The sequence below is a fragment of the Emydura macquarii genome, unplaced genomic scaffold, assembly GCF_026122565.2.
Source record: "Emydura macquarii macquarii isolate MOO-44397 ecotype Brisbane River unplaced genomic scaffold, CSIRO-AGI_Emac_v2 contig_1644, whole genome shotgun sequence".
NCBI classification, from domain to species: Eukaryota; Metazoa; Chordata; order Testudines; family Chelidae; genus Emydura; species Emydura macquarii.
Window position 1 is genome coordinate 24054406 of NW_027131781.1, and position 24914 is coordinate 24079319.

At 40.1% G+C, this 24914-nt stretch overlaps 1 protein-coding gene across 2 annotated transcripts in view; it reads left to right on the forward strand.

Annotated features, from left to right (window-relative positions):
• Positions 1–24914, forward strand: part of LIPC (lipase C, hepatic type) — a 70500-nt gene that overhangs the window by 31569 nt on the left and 14017 nt on the right. Inside the window, exons 3-5 of one of the 2 annotated variants that reach the window (XM_067555944.1) lie at positions 15606–15793; positions 18536–18715; positions 21791–21908. In XM_067555944.1, coding sequence (XP_067412045.1) covers positions 15606–15793; positions 18536–18715; positions 21791–21908 — 486 coding nt within the window. Of the gene's footprint in view, positions 1–15605; positions 15794–18535; positions 18716–21790; positions 21909–24914 lie in introns of those variants that run through there. The other variant, XM_067555945.1, reaches the window with a different exon arrangement.

Below are 24914 nucleotides of genomic sequence, written 5' to 3' on the forward strand. Positions count from 1 at the left end.
TAGTCAGTCTGCTCATTAGGGTGACTGGCTAATTTTGTACACCCAAATTTGAGAGTCGGGGCCTTGTTCCTAAGACATGCCACTTGACCAAAGTTTTCCCTCCTTCATGGGTATGCACTAATTATCCAACCGACTGTCACCTTTCAGTTCAGAAGTGGCTGCATTTCAATGAGAATTTATATATGTTGTTTGGGGAGCACCCTGTCCTTTTGGGGATGAAAGGCATGGGATCCATTTTCAATACAGCTACAGTATAAAAGTGGGGATCTAGGATATCACATGCCAAGCACAACTGTAAATGGGGTTAATCCCCTAATCCACTTGACTCTGACATTAGAAGGCAAACACTTGAGAGCTGAGGCTGCATGGTGCTGAGTGCCCACTACATTTCAAAAGGCATTCAGCAACTTGTAAGCCCTTTGCTAGCCTCGATGTCGCATGATCAAAACTGAACCGTTTCTTTCTCCTTGTTTGGCAGCTGCCCTCTCGATTCTTTGTTTGCTCTTTCCAGGTTGTCAGATCTGATCACCAAATAGTATCAGATGTATCTCATGTATCTCACTGTGACAGGGCACCCTGGCTGCACCCTCACCTCTTCCATGAGCACACAACACTTGGAGACTCTTGCTTGTCAACACCAGCGTGTACTTTATTTACAAAGTCTCACTCCCTCCACCAATGCATATCAGTGCTTCCACACCCTTGGCCTGTTTTCCCCGCTCTGTTCCTTTCTCCCAGGGAAGGAGGAGTTGAAGTGTCTCCATTCTGAAAACTCCCCTCGACAGGCTCTCCTAGTCACCACAGCCATGCCACACCCTCCTCCAGCACTTCCTTCCTGTGTTTCTTTCAAACCATTTGTCTGTTCACGGGGCGATTAGCTCATTAACTTCCTATTCCCAGTCTGACCTAGTAATCAGCTATACCCCATGCCAATTTGGTCTTCTCTCAGGGAACCTAATTAGTGCTAACAGTGACCACAATGCTGGTTCATACTCCATTTCTCGGCACTCTGTCACTCACCTTTAAGATTATGGGGATTCCCTGTTATTTCTGATCTGAGGAAGACAGACAGACTGCCATTTGGATCCCAGCAAATGTCACAAGAGAAAAAACACCTACACTCTGGATAGCAGATAGCACACTTTTTCAGAATATTTGATATAAGCATTCCGGTAGTACTTGGTGTTTCCCCACATGCTAGGAACACACATGTAAAATACTCAGTAGAAATCAACACTGTGCAAGTTAGCCACAGATTTTCTTCATTGAAATAGAACAAACTTACCTTTGAAAACTGAACCCAGCGTCAAGCTGCTTACTTTTACTGTGCCACTTTTGGTGGATTACCTTGACTAAAGACTCCTAGTGGCAACAGACCCAACTTGGTTTCACACACCATCCAACAACAACTGTCCTAGTTTTAACAAGAAATTCTAATACTATGCATAGAATTTCAAAGGCTCGTTCCTCGTTCAATTAATTTATGACAATTATCTTCTCCCCAACAAAATATAAGCAAAGATCAAAGAATTTCAAGAAATTCATTTCTCTGTCCCCCTTCTGACATGTGTGAACGGGTAAGGTGTCTACAAGGAATGAGCAATGGTAGCTGATGAATCCAAGAACAGCCTGTACTCCCGGCATAGAAATCAGTCACAATGAAACCTCAGCCTGACTAGGAAAATGGGATCAAGGAAACAATGTCAAGATTTTAACCCAAAACATGTTCTTTATTTTGGGGGATTTAATGCTCAGGAAAATTGACAGTCTGGGAGACTGCAGCTCTCTAGCCACAGACCAAGAACAGCATGAGCAATGGAAACTTCCTCACACGACCCCCACAAGCAAAGGGGTGAATGGATAGTTCAGTCTTCATGGCCTAATTCAGTGCTTGGTTCCTCTGTTGAGGGTCCCATCAGTGTTTCCGGTTATGCAAATATTCTGGGTGTTTTTAGGTGGCAGATGCTGGCCCACTGTGAATTTTTAAATAAGACTTGAAGTCCCATGGTTTGTTTTTCCAGTTGTTTTATTTGTAGGGGTAGATAAGTAACAGGAACAGAATTTTCCCATGTTTGTGGTTGCAACTAAGTGCCACAGAAATGCAGATAGTACAACAAATATACTGCATTATACTGTTGGAAATGAATGCAATCTATCCCGCTCATTGATGGTTGTATTCACCACTTTCCATACCCTCAAAAAAATGGGACACAGCCTCAGTTTCCCAGTGTGAGTTTGACCCATGTAACTTTAAAATTTGTCAAGAATACTGAAATAAAAGTGCTCTAGCTAAATAGTGAACTTTACAATTTCCTTCATTCCTCCTGAGGCTTTATTATCAAAGCCCAAACGTGTAGGGCTATAAGATTTGCCATAACAGAGCAGACCAAAAGTCTTATCTAGCATCCTGTCTCAGAGTGGTCAATAACAGATGTTTCAGAAGAAGATGGAGGAGATGCCATATCAAATAATTATGCACATAACTTACATATAAAGGAAATAAGTAGCTGGCTTATGCCCTGAAGCATGAAGGTTTATATCCCTCAGACATTTTTATCCTCTAATGTAGCTCCAGATTTTCTTGTTTCCCCCAGTTCCTATCAGGGAATGTCAGTTTAAGATGACCTGTATAACAGGGCAGGAAAAACATGCAGAATAAAGCGTGACTGCATAATTTTTAGACTAAACCAATCACTCACTGCTCCTTTATCTTAGGCAAGTTTTTATCTGAACAGACTCCTTGTAGGACATTCTGGTTTGTTTGTTTGTTGGGGGAGGAGGAGGGTGGTCATTCAGAAGTCACTTGACAAAAGGATGAGGGAAAATGCAAATGAGACACAGACACAGACATTCACTGCAAGCAAATGGCCCAATCTGTGAGGTGCTGAACACCCACGACTCCCACTGAAATTAAAGGGAATCAGTAGTGTAAAGCAGTTTGTAGGATCAGGTCCAAAGGAGACATCTGACTTTCTGTACTGGGTGAGGGAAGGGGAATGTAATTTATCTCGCTCACAGCCTGTATATATCTATCTGTTTTTAAATGTATAGCTGAGTTTTGTTTCTCTCTTAGACCTTGTCTACTCTAGTACTTACACCAACAAAACTTTTGTTGCTCAGGGGTGAAAAAACACACCCCGAGCAATAAGTTTTGCCGGCATAAGTGCTTGTGTGGATAGTGATATGGACAGACGCTTTCCTCCCAACATAGCTACTGCCGCTCTTTTAGGTGGTTTTATGTTGGTGGGAGAGCTCTCTCCATCAACATAATGTGGCTACACAAGCGCTCTTACAGCAACGCAGCTGTACTGATACAGCTGTGCCTCTAAGTTTTAAGTGTAGACTAGCCCTTACTTGGACCCTTGGATCCTAAACATCCAGCCCATTGAGGATTCTCCCAGCCTAGCATCTCCTATGTCCTCCACCTTCCCAGGCTGCCACGTGTGCAGCTGACACATCCCTTTGACCCGGAGATCCATGGCCCCTGGAATGCTTGGCAGTGTGAACTCCCAGTGTAAATTAGAGCATATATCAGGCTGCTGTAATTTGCATTGAAGGTTCAAGCAACCACTGCACCCAAGTCTGTAAAGGCACTTTTTCCTCTTTCTTCACTCGCCCACCCCCACTTCATGGTCTTCCATGCTGAATGTAACTTGGCTGGACTGGAGGATTTTGCCCACTTTGTTTTAATGGATGTAGGTGTAGTATTCTTAATATGGATTCACAGCACAAGCAAGCAAAATAAACAATCACAAACTGGAGGAAAAAAAATGACATCTCTATGAAATACCAACATGATTCACCTTCAAGATCCCTGAAAGAGTGTTCAGATCCACAAGAAAAAGCTAAAAGGAGCCCCCCACTGGGAGATCTGACCCCATGAAATTTTAGTTGTGAAGATTCCTCTGCTGCAGCTGCTGGGTAAACTTCTTATGCCATGCTGAATCAGCCCCAGATAAAGTAGCACCTCCCTTTAATCGTATCATTGACAGACATTCCTGGAGAAACCAGCCAAATCACTCTGCATGTACAAGGATATTCAAGGTTATTCAAAACTAGTGCAGATGTTCTTCTTGTAGAGTCTTCATCTGCAGTAAATACCCTCGTCAGGGCCTAAAGAAATACTCAGTGATGCATGGAGGTGCAGGGAAATTTTAAAACCATTCACTGACATTTTATGTACATGTTCTCTGCATATTAAACAAACACCAGCAACCTCTAATTCCAAACTTCATTCATATTATGTGCTGTAATTGTGTGGAAAATGTAGATTTTATACACACAAACGTATGATATATACACATACTTTTTATCTATATTTATAAATATATAGATTATACATACATGCCTACTCCTGTGGTCATGATAACTATATGACAAATTGCAAAAACCATACAACATAGTGCATCACATGGTTCACAATTTATCAAGCAACTTCGACCACCTCATCACTGGCATTGCCCACTGAACCATCTCCATTGGCATTTCCTTTCAATATTCTAAACTCTAAGCAGCTTCAAAGAGCTGCCATTTTTAAAGTAGCTTGCGAGGAAAGTGTTTCCTTCTTTCTCCTCCCCAAAGGTGGAATTCTCACCAAAAAATTAACCCTGCCAGAAAAATTCAGTGCTAGAGCAACAACAGGTTAAAAATCCAATATCACATGAGCCTGTGGTGCTTTATACCTTTGGAAACTGAGATTTATCGGTTCCATTGGGACACACATCATTTACTACTTGCTGTCCAAATTAATGTACCTTAACATAATGACTTTTAAATATAATTTTTTACATCCTCTTTATTCAGCTAGACTCATGGTAACTAAGGGGATCCGGCTTTACAGGGAAAGTGATAGAAAAATCCTAAATTTTAAACTCTCTAAAATAGTTTTTTCTGTAATGTAAGTTGCATACAGTACAGAGAATACAGGACAAAGGTGTGGTACAAAGATTTTCTCAGCAATCATTTGGGACTGCCTGTATAACTCACTAACGGCTTTGACAATTTTAAATAATTCATCATCTCCAATTTAAGCTAAAAACCCTTTACACCAGACCATACAATCTCTTCCTGTAATATATTATATGAAAGATCTTTATGGATTGTAGCTGAAGTGTTTACAAAGCTGCCTAAGAATATTGACATCTATAAATTCTGAACAAAAATATTATGACTGGAGATTAATGAAAAAGAACACACCTAATAAATGTAGAGTATAGAGAATCTATGTAAATTGAGTCTCAGATAAACAAGCAGGAGATGTCTATATTGTTCTTTAATTCCAAGTCTTTTTTGGTAAGAAGATTTCTTTCCAAACACAATGCATGAACAGAGCCTGCAATGTATACCATTTACAATAATTTGTTGCAGAAATAACTACTTTGGATCATCCCTTGTTTATCAGGCACCCACTTTAAGAGATGACCTTGGAGAAAATGTAGTACATGCCCAAAATCTTCTGAGCCATTTGATCTGAAATCAGTGAAAACATTAAACTGTTGTTTAAATGAATACACCCAGTGACTCTGAAAGAAAATAGCCACTATATGCTTCAAAACCAGGACTTCCCATGCAGCTATTTTGGTTTTACTAATTCTTCCAGATTAAAGCAGTAAAAAAAGAAATAAAGTTTAAGGAAAAAAAATCAAAGGGTAAGATGAAAGGTAAGAGAAAAAACAAAATAGAACAGGACCACACTGAACAGAAATACTAGAAAAAAGAAGGGGTATAAGAGCAGCCAGGGGGAAGTACTACCAAATTAAAATTCCCTGGGAAAATATGTACTTAAATGTCTTTGCCACCGTTTCTATTAAAATCCAATTCTCTTGGAACCACAACAATTGAATATACTTGGTCACCAAGTTATTTATCTTAGACTGAAATGTTTGACTTTCTGGGAACTTGTAAAAACATCAGCTTAATTAACTCTGTTCCCTGTAGCTCTACGTGCATAGCTCCACCCCAGAGCCACCGACCTTCAATGCCATGCAGAGCTATCATGCTTCCAGCAGGCTGGAGGACCTTCCATGGTGGTTACGCTGATGAGTGAATTTCACCTCCCTTAAACAGCAAATTTGACACTGGAGAACTTCTGTAAAACAATCCAGGGATATTTCTACCCTCTCTCTCTCATAAGCATCCTAACTATTTTAGCTAAATGTCAAATGTATGGTCATATTTCACATATTTTACATTCCCTCCTCTCCTTCTACCTAATAATGCAGTACAGAAATTACGATGAAATTGTGACAGCTCAGTCATTTCCATGGCAGGCTGTCATCAGGCAAGATTGTCACTTCACTGCAAGATCATGCAGAAAGAAAAAGCAGCGGCGTGAGGAGGCAGAGTGCTATTCCTAGCACAGATATCTTAAAACAGAACTCCAAAAAAGTCACATCTTTTGCAAAACTGCCCTCCTTTTTCAAGTATTCCCCTATCTTTACAGCTCTGCTTTAAAGTGAAATGGAGAGGACAGCCAGACAGATATGCAGTTCTCTCTATCTTTTGCAAGGGTGTATAAAGAAAAGAAAAACTAAATCATAACATCCTGACCTATTTGTTTATACAAGATGTTAATACAGTTTGAATTTTTGGACCAACATTTCCTCCTTACCTACTATCTTCTGCATTTCTTATTAGAGATGAATAAACTATTTGTTATGAATAGTCAACCCAACAAATTTAGCCATTTTTTCCCCACAAATTATCCATGAACAGGCTTGGATTTTACTAATTTGTTCCTTATTCAAGATGGTTTTGTTTGGCTGTTGGTGGGTAGAGTGCACTGTTTAATCACACTGATCAATAGACTGTTTCATTGTTCATTTGTGCTTGCCCGTCCATTTTTGTCTTATATTCAGATTGTAAGCTCCTGGGAGCAGGGACTTTCTTTCTGTTCTGTGTCTGTAGAGCACCTAGCACCATGGGGCCCCGAGCTCAAGATGGGCATCGGCATACTTTTGGCACGGATCTTGGCTAAAAAAATGTAGTCACACATTTTCATACAATTATTTTCAGTAAATATTCCTGTGAAGAGGAGGGGGGGAAAAAGAATCACAGGGATGAATGTTCGCACACCAAAAATAAAAAAGGGCACATACAGACAGAGTACGTTCACAGTTTGTATTTGATCAAGTACTGCAGAAAAGCATTCATGAATATTTGCCCAGTTCTAAATCTGATCATCTTCAATAAGAGTTTATTTCTTGTGGGAGTTTTGTTTAAATAAGGAATAGGGGAAGGGATCATTACTTCCCTTTTATGTCTCTAAATGAATTTATATTAAAAGTTTGATGTTTGTGGTACATACTAGTCCGAAGAGCTTTGGCAAGATTTTTATTTCCCAGTATTGCATGCATGTAGAATTCAGGATAGGTCAGGTGAAATTCATAGGTTATAGATTTCAATTTAACAATTGTTTTCATACAGAAGAATACTGAGCAATCCTGATGGTGCTTGAAGAAACAGTCTGTAGGAATTCAGAAGGTTAAATAGAACATAAAATAGGGTGAATATTCTCTCTAAATACACACATTTGAAGATGGTGTCTCCTCTAAACTGCCAGCTAAACCTACATGGGCTGTTTTACTGTGGCTGACAGTTCACGCTACAAGACAGAAGCATTAAAATCATCAGAATACTAACTAGGGCAAAGTTCACCCTTATGCAGAGGGGCAATACAAAACCCATGCACTATGTAAATCATTTAAGATCTCACATTTAAGGGTCCACTGCACCCTAGCTGAACATACTATGGGGAAAACTCAGTTACCTAGTAACTAATGAAAGCTGCTTAGTACTTTCAGGAGTGGTACATCCTCCTAAATCTGTGTGAAAGGGAGAGAGTGTAGTTTATTCTTATCAAGAGAGTATAAAGTGGGAGTCAGGAGACCTAGGTTCTAATGGACCAGAGGTCCATGGACTCTCTGCATCAGTGTCCCCATCTGCTGGGGATAATTACCACCTCATGGTGGTACTGAGAAGATAAACTGATGTTTTTAAATGGGTTTAAGATGAAAGATACTAAAGAAGCACAAATCGTCGGTATTTCTATTAACCAGAAAAGGAAAAATGCCTCAAAGCTTTTGAGACTCAGTCTCCCATAATGTTTTGATTTTTAATGAATGTGAGAAAAGGGCTGACCCATCATGTGGTTGGTTTTTGTGTTTCAGTCTTCGCCTGTTTTTCGCACTAACAGTTACAGCTTTTACACTTGGCTCCACATAAAGTAAACATACTCCGAAAAAAGATTACATTGAAGTTTTACACAACAAAAGGAGTTTAATAGGGGAAGAGAAAGACTAAGAAGAATAAATGGCTGTTTGGATGTTTTTAGAGACAATAAAGTATTTAAAATTAATGAGGGAAGCAATGTGGATTTGGCAAGAGGAGAGACAATTAACATAGTATTTAGAGCAAAGCAGAAGGAGAATCCGTTCATTTCTGTTTCTCAACATACAGGTTACACTGCATGTGCTACTTCCTCTTTGAAAACCACGAAACACAAACACAAACACAAACACAGTATTATTGACTCTGATGTGAAGCTGCAAGGGAGATCCAGAACAGACAACAGCACCTGGAAGCTAAACTATCACAGCACTGAGCCTGTGTTCACAGTCATCTCTTTCAAGCTCTCCTAGAAACGCTTTTGTTTCGTTGCTCTTTTTATATTCTCCGAATCCTCAAATATTGTCATTTGAGGCACACTTAGGAATTGACAGTCTGCAGGTCTCTGCATCACCAGCATGAGCACTTACAAGAGAAGGCAATTTTGAACAAACAACATAAACAGGAATGTGACTAGGCTATCTATTGTATTAAACAGGTGACGGTCTCTGCTCAGTTATCCTTGATGTAAGAAACCTTTGTGGGTTGCATGTTGGAAGGGTTCTCCGCCACAGCCCCTCTGTCACAAATGACTCCGATACCCTCTTGTTCAGCCATCCAGTGCAGTTTATTTACAGTGTGCAGTCCCACTACCTTATTACATACGGCTTGGCTCCCAGGCACTTTGGCAGGCCGGTAGCTCCACTTCCACTTCCTGGCTTTTCCTTCCTCCTATTTCCTTCCCATGGGCCTGTTTATAGCCCCTGGTTAATCAGGTGCACAGCTGTTTCCCTTGCCCAATCAGGTGCAGGTATTCCCAGCCAGCTCCAATCTACCTCTCTCAATTGGGACTGGCATGACAGAGGTCTGGCTAAGGGATTACTGCCCAGCACTCTGTTACACATGCACTCACTTAATAAAAAAAAAAAAAGAGCAGCTCTGCATAACTTGAATATTATTTACAGCTGTTTGTTCTACTGACTTGCATCTTCACTGATATCAGTGTGAGGTATTTCTTCTGATTGTTCTTTCTGTGGAAGGTAGTTAAATAGTTTGTGCTAGTCAAATTTGGACAGCTGTTACAGGTCTAAAGTTCTTGCTAACACATGTATGCACACACCATTTCTCTCATTATATTTTGTGTTTTTTGTCTAGAAATCCCTAGGAACTGATAAGGATCTTTGCTTAGTGGTTACTAATTGTATCTAGAGCCAAAATCTTTGGTCCTTTTTCTTGTTGAAAAGAGCTCATTAAATACAAACCACAGAACTGCTAGGTCCAGTATATATATATGGAGCAGACATATTTCTTGGGTTTCCCTGCAGTGTGAGTTTTTTTGTTTTAGGTCTCAAAACGTGCCTTCCCACAGTGGTGCAGCTGAATTCCTGCACAGTGTTTCGTATTCAGTTAGAGTTGGCTAAATAAAACGATTAAACTGTTTTTCAAATGGCAAAACATGTAATTTTCCAGAAGTCCTTTCACACATGCTTATATATATATATTTTAAGTTTGCATTTAGGTCAGCTATTTTACACAAATCTGTTATCCAAAGAAATTTAAACGAGCATAAGGAAACACTCACTGACTAAAACCTCATGATTTTGCACTCCAATAACACTTCTTTAAGCTCTCAAAGCTCATTACTGCTTAAACTCTGTTGCAGATTCACATTTAAGAGTTCCACACAACATTAGCTCTAATTTTCTACATTACATCATGCCGTTTTGTGTCAGCTTCAGCAGATAATTATGCACTGAAAGTGTACAGTTTGGGCGGTTTTAACAAGCACTTTAAAATGAAATAAAGGGGCTCGTGAATAGGATTTTAGATAAACAGCAGGAACACTGACAACAACACTTCTAGCAAGAAAAGCTCTTGAAAGATCAGTTGGTCAAACTAAAGAACCAGTATGCATCCATCTCATTAAGCTTTGTTACAAATGAGGGACAAATATATATATTGTGGCTACGTTTATACAAAATCGCCGCCACCAGATTGATCTTTCAGGATCGATTGAGCAGTCAGTGAGACCCACTCAATCGATCAGGAAGTCGACTGAGTAAGTCCACCCCCTCAAATAGCATAGCGCGTTCCCATCGGCTCAGCACAGTGTAAACAGCGCACAGAAGGGAAGCTGAGCAGTCGACTTCAGTTATGCAAACTACTCTGCGTAGTTTGTGTAACTCCGTCGACTGCTGCCGAATCGCGCGGTAAGTGTAAACCAGCCCTGTATCTGGAATTGGGATTGCTTCCCTGACCATCTTGGCTAATAACCATTGATGGACCTATCCTCCATGAACTTATCTAATTCTTTTTTGAACCCAGTTATAGTTTTGGCTTTCAGAACAGCTGCAATGAGTTCCACAGGTTGACTGTGAAGGACTTTGGTGCATTCCAGCTCACTGGTCTGTGCTATGCTTCCCCATGACCCACATCACAAGCAGCTTCTCCTCAGTGGTTTGTGCCTACATTTTTTAAAGTATCTACCATGTCTGGGGGCCTCAGTCTTGGGTGGCCTGATTTTCAGAGGTGTTGAAGGTCAGTGACTCCCAGCTAACCATCCAAACATGGGAGCACTCAGAATTTGAAACTTCGGTCCTTGGCTTCATTAACTTAACAGGATTTCTATGACACAATCAAAACAACACACCTGACTACTCTCAGTAGCCAACAGAGGCCTTTCTGGCTTTCAGCAAGTGAGGAGGAAGAGGAGGCATCCAGGAAAAGGCTGCTTAAGGAGTAGGCTCCTACTAGGTCCCCCTGGAGGGATATTCCATCAGGGCCTTACCTTAACCCTCAACTTACAAAGACTGAGCAGGATCATTCCTTTATACAGTCTCCAGAAAGCAGTCACGAAATACTTAATCAACTGACATCTCTCCATCATGTACCCTGTTTGAAGGCTGCAACTCCCAGCAACTTCTGGTCTTTAAGGGGCTATGTCCATGTAACAGATGTGCTGGACTTGCCTGTTTTTACAAGCCAAAGCTCTGCTACAGCTCTCTTGTAGGTGTCACAAAATCATCATTAATAGGGAGCAAGGAAGAAGAGACAAAACATTCTATAATTCCGCAGCACATAAGGAAACCATAATGGCATTTCCTGCAGATGGTCACCATTCTGCTTTGCAGGAGCCCAGACTATTAGTGTCAAGGGAGATGGATGTGGCCATCTTGCATAGGCTTTTCTGGAAGGAGTTAGTCTCATGTTAGTTTTGCACTTACCAAATCACAATTACAGCTCTGGATCTTACTTGAGTAAGAGATAATATTTCCAATAGAGGAAAACCCTAAAATTGAATTTGTCAGACCCCAGGGAAGTGGCATTTGTTTTATGTACAGCATAACACATGGAGCAAATTAGCTCTCAAAATTCTCTAACATATCTTCCAAGTGTGTCTTAAAATTCTTAGTCCTGATTAGCCTTGAATTTTTTGAGCATTTTTATTTTGCAAATATAAATGCCCTATGGAACTTTGCAATTCCTCTTTACTATGTGATTGACTAGCTTTTATAAAAACTGTAGCAACAGACTCGACTCTGGAAGCTCAAAATTTCACACAAAGTTTTCCTCTTCAAAAAGTTATATGCATTAACAGATTGAGGCAAACCTTTGTCTCATAATACAGCAGATTCTGTTGAACTGTTCATGACTGTCAAAGGTGAAAAGTTCCAAACTGGATTTTTAAATTCTTTCTCCTAGACTCACCACCAAACCAAAAACTCACACATCAGAACAATCATATTCATACAAAAACCCCAATATAGTTATTTATTATTGAGCACTATCAATAATATATATGTCAATGTATAAATGCAGAAAGGCAAAGTCCCTTTGCATAATAATTAGCAGGAATTCAGTCACAGAGCAAAAGTGCTGCAAGAAATTGTAAGAGGAAAAAAAAAACAAAGTAAGGATGTCCATTTTATTAGGTTCACTATTTAGATTTTTAAGTGTTCTTCTCACTTACTAAGAATGTAATACATTTTATGCCTTGGTGTAGATAATATTCATAGCTTCTTGTAGAGAGTCCATGGTTAAGCATATCTGCTTCTTTAAACTCTCCCCTTGATTAGCTGTCCATTAGCTATGGCTTTATCTTTTACTATTATTGCTCTTTTCTGAAACCAAAGGCCTCTGATACAAATGCAGCAACTCATGACTGCATGCTGTGAAAAAGAAATGATTAAGCTAAGTTCTAAATAGCTATAATAGTCAAATTGATTTTTAAAGAAAAATATGGCATGCTGCATTACTGAAGCTGAGGTTACAACAGTTAACCCGTTGCTAAATCTGCAGCTTTATTAACTATAGCCCCCTTTAAATGACTGAATTGGATTTTCATACCTTGGCATTTACTACATGTGACATGTACTACACTGTCTGGAGTGACTTGCTGTTACAAAATGGAATATATCTTAATTAATGACAGAAAGAAAGCAGTTTATATCTATAGCAATGCAGTTTTGGGAGCTTTACTGCCATGGAGCAAGACGTCATTGGCTCGACAGTCAATTAGAATATGCTAGCTGTATTAAATTTTAGATTGCTAAAATATAGTGTTGAATAATGCTTATGACAAGAACAAATGTTGCAAAAAAACAAAAGTAGTCTGATCTAAAACCAGTACATCGTCCACATCTGATTTCTCTATGGAGTGTATAAGATAAAGCCCCAACACTACATGTGAGTCCTCCTGTTACTATGCATGTTTTCAGAATAAGAGCCCAGCTCTGTAAATGTATCAAGAGCCTCCTGCAATGTACTGAACTGACTCACTGTTCGTATCATCAAAACTTCTGGTTACATTTATAATTAGAATACCGGAGAGGGATGTATTCTAGAGACAGTACAATGTATAAAGACAACATGGTTTCTGAAAAGTTAGATAGGCATAAAAGTCATGAGCACTGATATTCTCAAATATCACTTTAATAATGCTCCCTTTTGGGAGATGAGCTACAAACAGAAACATTTCTAATAATATAGTATATTTTGCATGTATTAAAACTTTCATCCAAGAACCTAAAAGCACTTTACAAATGTGAATTCCATTCCCCTACAAGTCACTCCAGATTCTTATCCAAAGAAGGAAAAGCCCTCCTCCTCCATGTCTTTATTACTTACAGTATTACAAGAACAACAAAAATCCCAATTGTCAGTGTCCTTCTCAGACTTTTCCTGGATTCCCTGGACCTCAGCATTGTCTATTGCCAGTGGGTTGATTAATTAATTCACAAAAATAAAATTAAAAAATACAATGTATAGAGTCTTGATTATCCTGATCCTTCCCTAGGGTACATCCTGAAAGCAGCTGGTGAATGTTGGCAGTCTAGTAAGTTCCCTGCCTTTTACCTTTCATTGATCAGGACAAGCAGGTAAATGAAAGAGATACAGAGAAGGATTAAAGCCATAGGCTGTAAATTTATTAAATTAACACTGGGTCAGAGCCCTATACACTCACCCCCATGCACCTGAATTTAAGTGGCTCCAGTGTGGTGTTACAGGGCTCCTACCTATCACCAATAACTCGAGATAGACCTTCTTCTGCCTACCCTTAGGACTCAGCAACTTTTTTTTAACCTCTCACCCACAAGAGAGTAAGGCTAGAGGATACCAAAAGGGACCTCGGTCTGTGAAGAGCTCCCCTTCATCTGACAGGCACAAGGTCCACCAGAAAAATCCCAAGTCTCATTTACTTCTCTTAGCCTTTATCCCACACTGGACAGCGGATGCAAGCTCCAATGAATCCTTAGCTCCTAGCAATCTCCTAATATTAAATTGCCAAGTCCTACCCTTTTAAACCTAACTGGACCTCCACAATCAGATCAGGAAGGCAAACCAAAAACCACTGGCCTCCACCTATTTGGCCCAACAAGAAATATTCCTTCCTGACACCAAAAAATAAGAGATTGGTCAGGCCCCTGGCATTCTGGAAACTCAGTTTACGACACTATTACAACAACAACGAGGAAGGGCCAGGCAGCTAAAGATGCAAGGGCCCCCCAATGCACAGGAATGGTTTAAATTGATGGAAGGAAGAGGCATAAGGGCTAACCAGCTCTCCCTCTCCACTTTGGCTGGCCAATAGAAGGCACAGAACCCAAGGTAGAAGAGGAGCCCAGCTCTGACCTTTCCAGGCATTTGCTCATTGGCTCCCTTCCCTTATGGGAGCTGTGCACCATACCTGCTGAGCCAACCAACATCTCCCCTCCCCACATTGAGATGGTGAGGTATTCTTTGCAAGTCCTTTCAACATAAAGGAATTGCAACTGCCATAAGTGATTCAGTAGGATCCAGATTCCCTCTGCTCTTCCTTCAGCTGGGAGAGAAGTTTGCCTGGATCCGAGCAACCCCTGGAGCCCTCTTGGTACTAATACATAGTGAAGGGGATGCTTCTTCCCCATATTAGGGAAACTTGAAAGGGGAACATCACAACGAGGAGGGTCACCCCTTTGAGATCCCCTAAGGACCTGAACTGTTCAACACAAATGCAATGACCATGTAAGGAAACACTGTATCGTAAAACTGACACAAAATGGGAAAAAGGGCTTTTGAAAATTTTACCCCAAATCCCATTTTCAAGACACTCAGGTTCCTAAGTCTCTTTTGAAACTGGGATAAAAGAGTCTAAATCACTTAGGTGCTTTTGAGACTATTATCCTAAATCTACTGCAAGGTATGTTATCTGAAAGTATATGAACCTAGCCTGCACAAGGAATTTTTACCTTGACTTTCTAGAGACAAATCACTTGAGAGCTGCCCTTATGACTTCAGAGGTCATCCAAAGCCAAAAACAGAATTATACGCTTGTTTTAAATGGTTGTTTTAGCATAAAGATACTTGCTTTGCATCTACTAGCACATACACATTAGTTATATCTCCCCTGCAGAGTTAATATATTATTGGCTATGCATATAATAATGTTGTAGAGTCACAACAACTGTACCTGATCCTTATGGTAGATATTGTATCACGTACCATAACTATAAGGCCAATATTTCCTGTGTAATTGCAGTTATTAAGAGAGACAGGCTCAAACCAAACCCCAGATTCAAACAGCATTGAAGTTTGAAAAGTCAGCATTTGACCAAACTTTGCAGCTATTAATTTGCAATTATTAATTGCTTTTGCGTTACACAGCATTTCACTCAATGGAAGTGTTTTGGGGTTTTTTTAAATCTCTATTCATCCATGGATTTTACGTTGTACTGCATAAAATAGTCCTGGCACGTTTTGTATTCCTTGTTATTAGGTGTGTTATTTGAATTTCATTTCAGAGGCACTGGGGTCACAGCATCAGCACATTAGAATAAAGAAAAATCAACACAGCTCAGGAACCAAATTTCGACTCTGTACCGACACAACTGAAGAAGGCTGTCTGATTTTGTCCGATCAGTTGGAGACTCTTGACAAATGCAGTTTCAATGCCTCTCTTCCTCTGGTGATGATAGTCCATGGATGGTCGGTATGAACTTCACATTAATTTTCTTTTTAATTCAAGATGCGTCAGATTTGACCTACTTCCTTTCTTATTATGTTACTACCAAAATATCTTCCAAGGAAAGGTTAAGAAAAGAATGACTACAGATTTCCCTAGTAAGAAACATGTCTCGAAATAGTCCAGGGTCTGGTACTCCCATTGAAAAGCAGAGACAGAATACCAACCTATCATATGGGAGACCTGCATTATATTCATATTCCCTGGTTTAAAGCCAGCAGAGTCTGCACAGGTAGCTGAATTAATGTGCTATGTCTCTAAAGGCTTGAGTACTGATTTCATTTCTCTGTTCTATGCGCTAACAGATATTTACAGACTGTTATTGAAAAGTGCACAAAATCTCCCCACATCTCTCCCTCACACACACCTTGAAGAGAACTCCATTGTCAGCTGAAAGCGCTTACAGAGAAGTCTTGAACAGCAATAAATAACCACTGAAGTGCTTCCAAGTTAAAAAAAAATTAAAAGCCATCTCAAACAGCCGTGCTATTCTAGAGTGAAGTTTGATCAGCTCTTCAGTTAAAAAAAAAAAAAAAAAAAAAAGAAAGAAAAATGTTCATTTAACAGACACTTGAAGCAGAATCTTATAGAAGCAGTACTTATTAGCAAAGGTGGAAAATATATCTGTCTGAGCAAATCTTTTATCACAGAAAACTCTATAGGGCATTGCCCCCCCAGAACATGGCTGCAATACCTTATAGCATTAACAGGAGTTAAGAGATGAATAGGGATGGAGAATGCACCGCTAAAACGATTTCAGTAAAGTACCCCAAACAAAAATCAAAGGAAATAAAAGTGTGATGGGGTTCAGCACTCAATGCTGAACTGGTGCCTCCTCCTGGTCGCTCTGGGATTAGCTTGAGGCAAACAACCCCCTGTCCTTGGTTCACACACCATCACTGTTTCTGCTGTCAGCCTGCAGCCCCTCCTACAGCCTCAGGAACCACAGTATCCTCTTCCTGGTCCAGCCTCCAGTCATGTCACTGTGCATGTTTTCCCCCTTCCAAAGGGGGGGTAGTATCTCCCAGTTCTATAGTTCAGCCACTTTTCCGGTGGCTGAGGGTGGGGGGGACTGGACCTAGGCCCGCCCACTACTCCAGGTCCCAACCCAGGAACCCTGTAGATAGCAGCCTCCTGCTGCCACTGGTTAACTTCTCCACCAGTGCTGCTTCTGTTCTGTGGGCCACTTTCCCCTCAGCCCCAGTACCTTCACTTTCATCCTTTTCTCAGGGCCTCAAGCCTGCATATCCCAACAGCCAGCCAGGAGCTCTCTGGAGTAACCCCGGTCCCTACTAGCAGCTTCTCTGTCCAAGGTACCTCCCACTTGCAGCTCACTAGGAACCCACTTCTTGCAGCAACTGACCCTCCTCTGCCCTTCAGCTCCTTTTATATGTGCCTGCTTGGCCCTCACTGGTTGCTCCTCACAGCCTCTCTCTAATTGGCTATTTCCTGTACAGTCTTCCTCGGGCTCTATTAACCCATTCTCTGCCAGTGTGGGGAGGATGCCCCAACACAAAAAGATAAACAACTCTTCCAAATTGTTGCTGTTTTATCTACATGTTGAACTTTTTGTAACAAAATGGAAAATGACGATGCAATTGGAAGTTGGAACAGGAATACCATATCAGAAGTTTGGACCCAGTGAATCAGGGTTTTGACTTGTTTCCTCAATCTAGTCAACAGTTCCAGTTTTGTAAAACTCAAGTGAAGTTCCCCACATCAAGTACAGACATGTAAATTCAAGAGCTTTTATTTGGGCCCCATCTACACTGGGGGTGAAATCCTGGCCTCACTGAGGTCAATGGCAAAAGGCCTATCAACATCAGTGGAGCCAGCATTTTACCCTAGTTTTTTACCAAACTGGGGAACCTTATTCAAATGCGGCCCTCACTGAGCAATCAGACAATGGGCCTGATCTTATTCCCACTGAAATCAGTGACAAAACTTTTTAACTTCAATATCAGAGGGATCAAGTCCTGCACTGGAATTCAGTGTTTAAGCCAGATTTAAACACTGGTTCTCAAACTCTGTTAGAGGCTCAATGGAGAAGAGATTTAAAAGCCTGTAAGTGCTCCTGGTAAAGGAAAAGTATTCAACTAGTTTAATTTCACTCTGACACCTTTAGCAATTAGAAAATTTGTATTAGACTTGATAGAAAGTAAGGATTCTTACAATCAAAAAAGCATTAGGAATTTACGGCCTATTGACTTAAATGAGACTATTCGTGTGAATAAGAGCTTCATGATCAGACCTTTAAAAAGAGAGAAAGAAAGCAACAAGGACAAAAAGGAGGCAGGACAGATTTCAAAATTATTTATGGAGTTCTCTAGGAAATCAAAAGTCGTCTCTAAAATGAAGCCTGAGAAATGACACAGTAATCAGTGAGAGAGAGAGTAAATACAGTGGCGTCTGTTCATTGTCAAGAGCCCATGTCAAAACGCCCAAAAGCTGAATGCTTTTGACATTGGAAGGCTAAAAGAAACTCAAGAGTCCATCTATAATACTAAACCCAAACATTTTACCATCATCCTAAGCAGTGATATATGAAACCTTAGAGTTCTCAAAACCTGATTATCGGTACCGAATTATCCTCCTTGCTCACATATTCTGGTTTCCATGGGATTAGCTGTCAGGAATTGCATAGGAATGTACTTGGTAAACAGAACCTTCTTCCTGAGGTTTTTGATTTTCACCATCCTTTTTTAACAGGTAGATGGAATGTTAGAAGGATGGATCTGGAAGATGGTAGCAGCCCTGAAATCTCAGCATAAACAAACAAATGTGATTATTGTAGACTGGCTTATACTTGCTCACCAGCATTATCCCATAGCAGCACAGAATACACGCAATATAGGCCAAGATATAGCAGGTTTCCTAGAATGGCTGGAGGTAAGAACCCCTAACCAAAATGTGTTTCTTTGAGCAGGAGAGCTATTTTCTCCTTTTGTTTTGCTTTCCCCACAGTTCTCAGTTATGATGTTGGTTAATGAGATCTGCTTCAATCACATATGTTCTTTCACTGCAATGCACAAACAAATTTCTTCCATAAACTTTAAGGTGACTTCATAAAAATTTTATTGTGCAGGAGAGAGAAAGCAAGTGACCTTCAGTTTATTGAAACGTTTTGTTATTACTTTAGAGATGTGATCATATCATGCTCCTGTAATTTTCTTTGTTTTGTTTGCATTTTTGCAGGCAGCTGTTTGTCTGAGTTATAGAACTATATTGGATAATAGTGCAAGTTCAAAACACTTAAAACTGATGGTGGTCAGTGGAAGCAGGTCAGAATGAAAGAGCGATACATTTTCAGAGCCTGGTTTTGCATGAGCATCATTTGCAAGAATAAAAATGGGTTTCCCTAGATGGGGCTGAGATGTTTTGGCTTCAGTTCCCAGTTCTGCCACAGACTTTAGGTGTGACCTTGAGCAAGTCTTTGCTTCAATTCTCCACAGCAGGCACTAAGCACTTTGGTCCCCCAGGCTAGTGGTAATGGGCAGACATCCTCCCCAAAGCTGTCTCAGCTGCTATGGAAGCAGCAGCAAGGCCTGAGCTGTGCTAGTGTGATGACTCCCAGCACTGGCCACTGCGCCTGGTCTCAGCTGAACAGAGGCAGAGACATGTGCCTCAAAACTGCCCTAGCTGTGGCAGGCAGCCATGCCAGAGCTGCATTGGTCTGATGGTTGCCAGCTACTGCTGCTGCCATGATGGTAAGGAAGGATGGTGATACCCTTAAAGGGGCAGCCCCCGATGATATTTCAGATGATGGGGTAGAGAAGAATGACAGGACATAAAAGTTAGGTGCTCTAGGCAGCCTTTTATTTAGTGTGTGTGCACACACACACACACACACACACACACACACACACACACACACACACACACACACACACGATTTCCCATATGTAAAATGCGATAATGCTTTGCTGCCTCACAGGGAAAATATGAAGTCACAAGCCACATGTACACTACACAGTTTTGTCAGCATAGCTATGTTGGTTAGGGTGTGAAAAAGCTACACTCCTAAACATAGCTATACTGTCAACAACCCCAGGGTAGATGCCGCTGTGCTGACAGAAGAACGCTTCTATCAGCAAAACTCATATCATTTGGAGACGTGATGTAGTTATGCCAACAGAAAAACTCTTTCAGTTGGCATACGCTGCGTCTACACTCGGGGTCTCTGCCAGTATAGCTGTGCCTGTATACCAGTATCAGTAAAGTCTCTATAGTATAGACCAGCCCACTTTCTTTTAGTTATGGCTACGTCTACACTGAACTTTCTTTATTGGGGAAAAAGGAGTCTATAAAGCTGACACAAATTTGTAACAAATGCTAATGAAGAGCAAAGCAACCACCATCAGTGAGGGCAGGATTATGAATAGTCATGAGCTCTTCACGTCCAGTTATGGAGGGTGGACACTATGACACAGAGGGCAGGAAGATAACGGGTGTCACCCTTCTACTTTGTGAGATTAAAAGTAACCTTTGCTCTTGTTCAGATTGGGCCCATGGTGACAGTGACCTAAAGTCATATTTTGCTAGCTGGTTAGTGATCTATGTGAGACAAGTGGGTGGACTCAGTTCAATTCCCAGAAGAGAGGTGGCACATCAGAAAAATCACTGACTCTCATACATGCTAGCTGCCTCAGTAGACAAACCAAGGACTGACTACACCATGGGCCTGAAGTGATTCTGGGCGCTATGCTGTGGCAGCATGGGTGGATCTCTTTGTCTTGCATGTCCCCAAGATTTACATTGGCTGTCACCTTTCACAGCATTGAATTCCATTGCATGAGATTAAATTCACTTGAATTTAATGTTCAAGAAGTAACCATTGCTAACGAAACACAATTCTGTTGAAACTAATGACGCAACAACAAAAAGTACCCCCCAGTCCATTTAGCAATAAGAGACTTCTCCTTTCCACCTCCCAGAAATATCTTTCTGCTGAGCATCCACCTGCTTAGAGCCAGATGTGACTACCTGAAATATCCACAGTGGAGGTACCAAATATTTCAGACATGTAGCAAGTTTTAATTGAAAATAAAAAAGAAAGCAAATCTTAGAGTTCTTAATCTAGGAGTTTAAGAGGCATCATCTCCATTTTAGTAACCAGTTAAGAAAATTATTAGTTTCAGATTTCTGAGGATCATCTGTTCCTCACAAGAGTTGACTATTTTCCCTCTCAATACTTCTCTCTAGTGGAGATAGAGAAACGTAGCAGAATAACTTGATGTCAGGTAAAGTCCATGCTGAAAGGTTTTTTTTTCTTTGTTTCTATAAGAGATACAAATACCACATTTTTCTCACCAAGTCAGAAAATTCTTGCGCCTCAGACAAAGTGTAAATGAGAGAGCTAAGATAACTGCAGTATTGATTAGGAAGAGTTAAAAGCACAAGGCCATTCTGTTTCAGTAGGTTTGTTTCAGATCAGATACCCAGTTGTACAAATTAGTCCAAGAAATGACATTGCTGTATCACTTTACATTTCTGATGAGAAGTGCTGTGGTACTTTGCTGGCAATGTGCATCAGTGTCTCAGAATGAGGCGACAGGACATGATATGTAAAGGATTATTTTACAGTGTATTTAACACACATCCTGGTTCCAGCAATTGGGAAAGCAGAATACTGCAGACACAGATAATACAACACCTGCAACATTTCTAATTAAGATCAACAAATCCCTGTTATTTCTACCCAGGGCCTACCTCAGCAGAGTATGTAAGCAACAGTGTTTAATGGTATGGCAGTTTCTTGATGTGTGCACATGTTCAGTGGAAGTTAAATGAAGTTAAAACCAGCAGATTCATTTCATGACCTAAGCACCTCATTCAACCCCGGCATCAAAACACAAATTAGCTTGTATTGTAAGCAAGGGGAAATCTTAGACAACAATTAATGTTCAAATGTTTCGCCAGTTTATTTTTCTCTTTATGCTAAATCAAGCTGCTGATGTCTTCCAGGAATCTGTTCAATTTTCCAGAAACAATGTTCATTTAATTGGGTACAGCCTTGGAGCTCATGTTTCAGGGTTTGCTGGCAGTTATATTAGTGGCACGAACAAGATTGGAAGAATTACAGGTAAAAAAATATTTATAACTTTAATAAAACAGCCAGCTGGCTTCATTTCTCCAATGTACAAATACTTGACAGCCTTATGTTAGAACTATAATTTTTTTTAAATGAGCAATCTTATCTTTCCTAATTGTGTCAGTACATAACAGTGATATTTACACTGGATTTTCAGAGATGTTCATGTAATTCATTTATTTCAGGGGTCCTGTGATGCAGTGCGTTAATTAAATTCATATTGTGTACTGATCTCTTTTTCTAATATTATCCATTCCAAATGAGGTCCTGATTCTGAACATACTAAGCATGTAAGGAACTTTGTACACTTGAGTAGTCCCAATGAATTCAATGAAACTATGCAAGTATGAAAATTTACTCATAGCTGGGGTCAAAACCTGAAAGTTTTGCAGATATTGTTCTGTGTACGTGCGTGCGCATGGGTGTGTATTTTAATAGTTATATAATTATTGCAGATATTCATGTCTTTAAAGGAAGGCCCATTGTTTTATATAATACAGTGCTGGAACAGGTCAGCCAGACACCCAACATTTGGAACTGGATCCCCAAAACAAATAAGTTTAGATCCAGTGTTTCGTTTCAGGCCCACCACGATGAGGGAGCAAAAAGTAAAGTCTATAGCCACAAGCTCCATATAGGTTTGCAAGGACATCCACTACAGACGCTAAGGTGAAACCTAGGGCAAAACTCTTCTGATTATTAAGTCTTATGAATTAGGCTCTGTGTAAATAATGATTTCATGAAGGGCATGGAAATCATGAAAATGCCTCCAAGTTGTGATCTCTTAAGTATTTGTCCTTGAAATTAACTACATTTACATATGACATTCATTCAGTTCTCAAAATTGACAAACATTAATTGTAAAACTCATTCTATCCTTAAAATTGATTAATTTCAAGTTGTAAAATTCATTCCGTGCAAACTCTGTGAAATTTAATATTTTGCCATTTACACTGTTTAAAAAAAAAAAAAAAGTGATTTACACAGGGTATTCATGAGCCTTCTTACTTATTTGCTTTCTCCAACCTGATCAAAACCAAAGTCCACACGATATCTAGGGTCCAAACATACACCCTCCCTGCGGTTTGCCTGTCCAACAAAGGAACTGGAGATAAGATAAAGTTCAACTCTTGCCCCAGGCATGACTACTCTCAGAATTCCTACCTCAGGCCTGCTCACACCAGAGATTCTCTATTCCTGACGAACACCACTCCTACCTCCCTTTTATCCAGGTGTCCAAATAAACCACTTCCTTCAACGAGCCAGCAGAACCCACTTGATATTTCTGGGAAAGGGTTAACACCGGCTCACAGGGTGGGGTGTCTCAGGCACTGCCAGCCTGCTACAGCATCCAAATATATTTTCCCAGTTCACCACATTATTTTTGTTTGACAGAAGCTGTAATGAGTGGTGATATAAATGGAAGAGAAGCACATTTAGAGTCTGCCAAAGGCTTGATATTTAAAGGCAAAGTGCACACTCTTGAAAATATTTCTTTTAGCTATATCAACTGTACTTTTTCTTGGCTGCCCAATCCCCCTGCAGGAGCTCCCAGAATAAAATATGCAATTGTATTTTTAGAGCTGTGAAATAGTCCACTCTGGATTAGTTGTGCCTTGACTGCTGGTTATTCCTCCTTCTGATGTACATTTTCTTGAAGTTACTCATTTTCTGCAGCAGAATGGTAATTAGAGGCTTGATTTTGCTTCCACTGAAGTCTCTGGCAAAATTCCCATTCCCATTGACTTTAGTGGTGCAAAAGCAGTCCTTATCAGAAAAACCACACAGACTCCACTTGCAACAAAGCAGCAGAATTTAGCACTTAAGCTCCTGTTTAGGTTTCGGCTGGATAAAGAGGCTAAATTCTCTTTGCAAAAAGTTTATGCTCTAATGGGAACTAGATTCAGTTTGGAAGCTTCGCGCATTGGTGTAGAAACAGGGCTGAAATTCTCCAAAGCACAGAATCTTAGGCTATCCAATACTTCTCTGTTCTGAATTGGAAGAATTACAATAAGGATCTTCCTTTCAATATTACTGTACATCATCTCCCATTCTCAGTCCAAACCAAGGAAGTGCCAAGGATTCCACTCCAATGTGGTTCAAGTTTTGGGCAAAGGTTCAGAATGGTTTTTATTTACCCTAGAAGGGTGAGCAAGTGGAAAAATGCTCACAGTGCCCCCTGTGTTCAGCACCATCTTAATGGACTCAATCAAGGACCTTCTAGATGGACCGCATGCCCCCTGTTAATTGGCCACCTTAACCTTTATCTTTATATCCCATATCTTTATGTCCTAAATCAAGCCACTCATTTGTGACCTCATCTTGTCCCTGACCTGAGAGACAACTCTTCTTCCCTCAGACTTCATTATTCTCATCCACTTCTATCGTCATCATTAACAACTTGTTTTAAAAAATTATATTAAGGACCTCATTTAGTTGTGCTTGCACTTTCAGTTGTGGTACATCTCTCTTAATAGTGAACTGAAGTCAATTCCCCTGTGACAAAATTATAGTCCGGGATTATATTTGACAAGGAGTATCCCTAATACATGCTTAAAGAAAACATAAAACATAGAAGTTAATGATTACACTTGCTAATGTTGACTAATAGCATTTTGGGCTGACTGCAATGTAATGTCATATCAAGTATGAGATTATTCATATATGTAGAGCACTATCCCACGTCTAACACACAATGAAATTAAAAAAAAAATAGAAAGGAAATATTACATGAGTTCACATCATCTATAGTGTTTAGACCATCAAAGAAAACATTTGACTTTAATCTGGTCTGGGAATGAGGCAAACTGAGACATAACTATAGTTTTAACTCCCACTTTGGATCTTAGATTTACTGCCACATACCACCAGCTCTTGGACCTGTTCACGCATGCAAAGCAGCTGATTTTAGATGATAAGATGTTATACAAGCTGTGATCAAAGCCCTTAGTGCAGTTAATTCAGATAATTTTTAGTACATTAAGCCATTGTAACAAA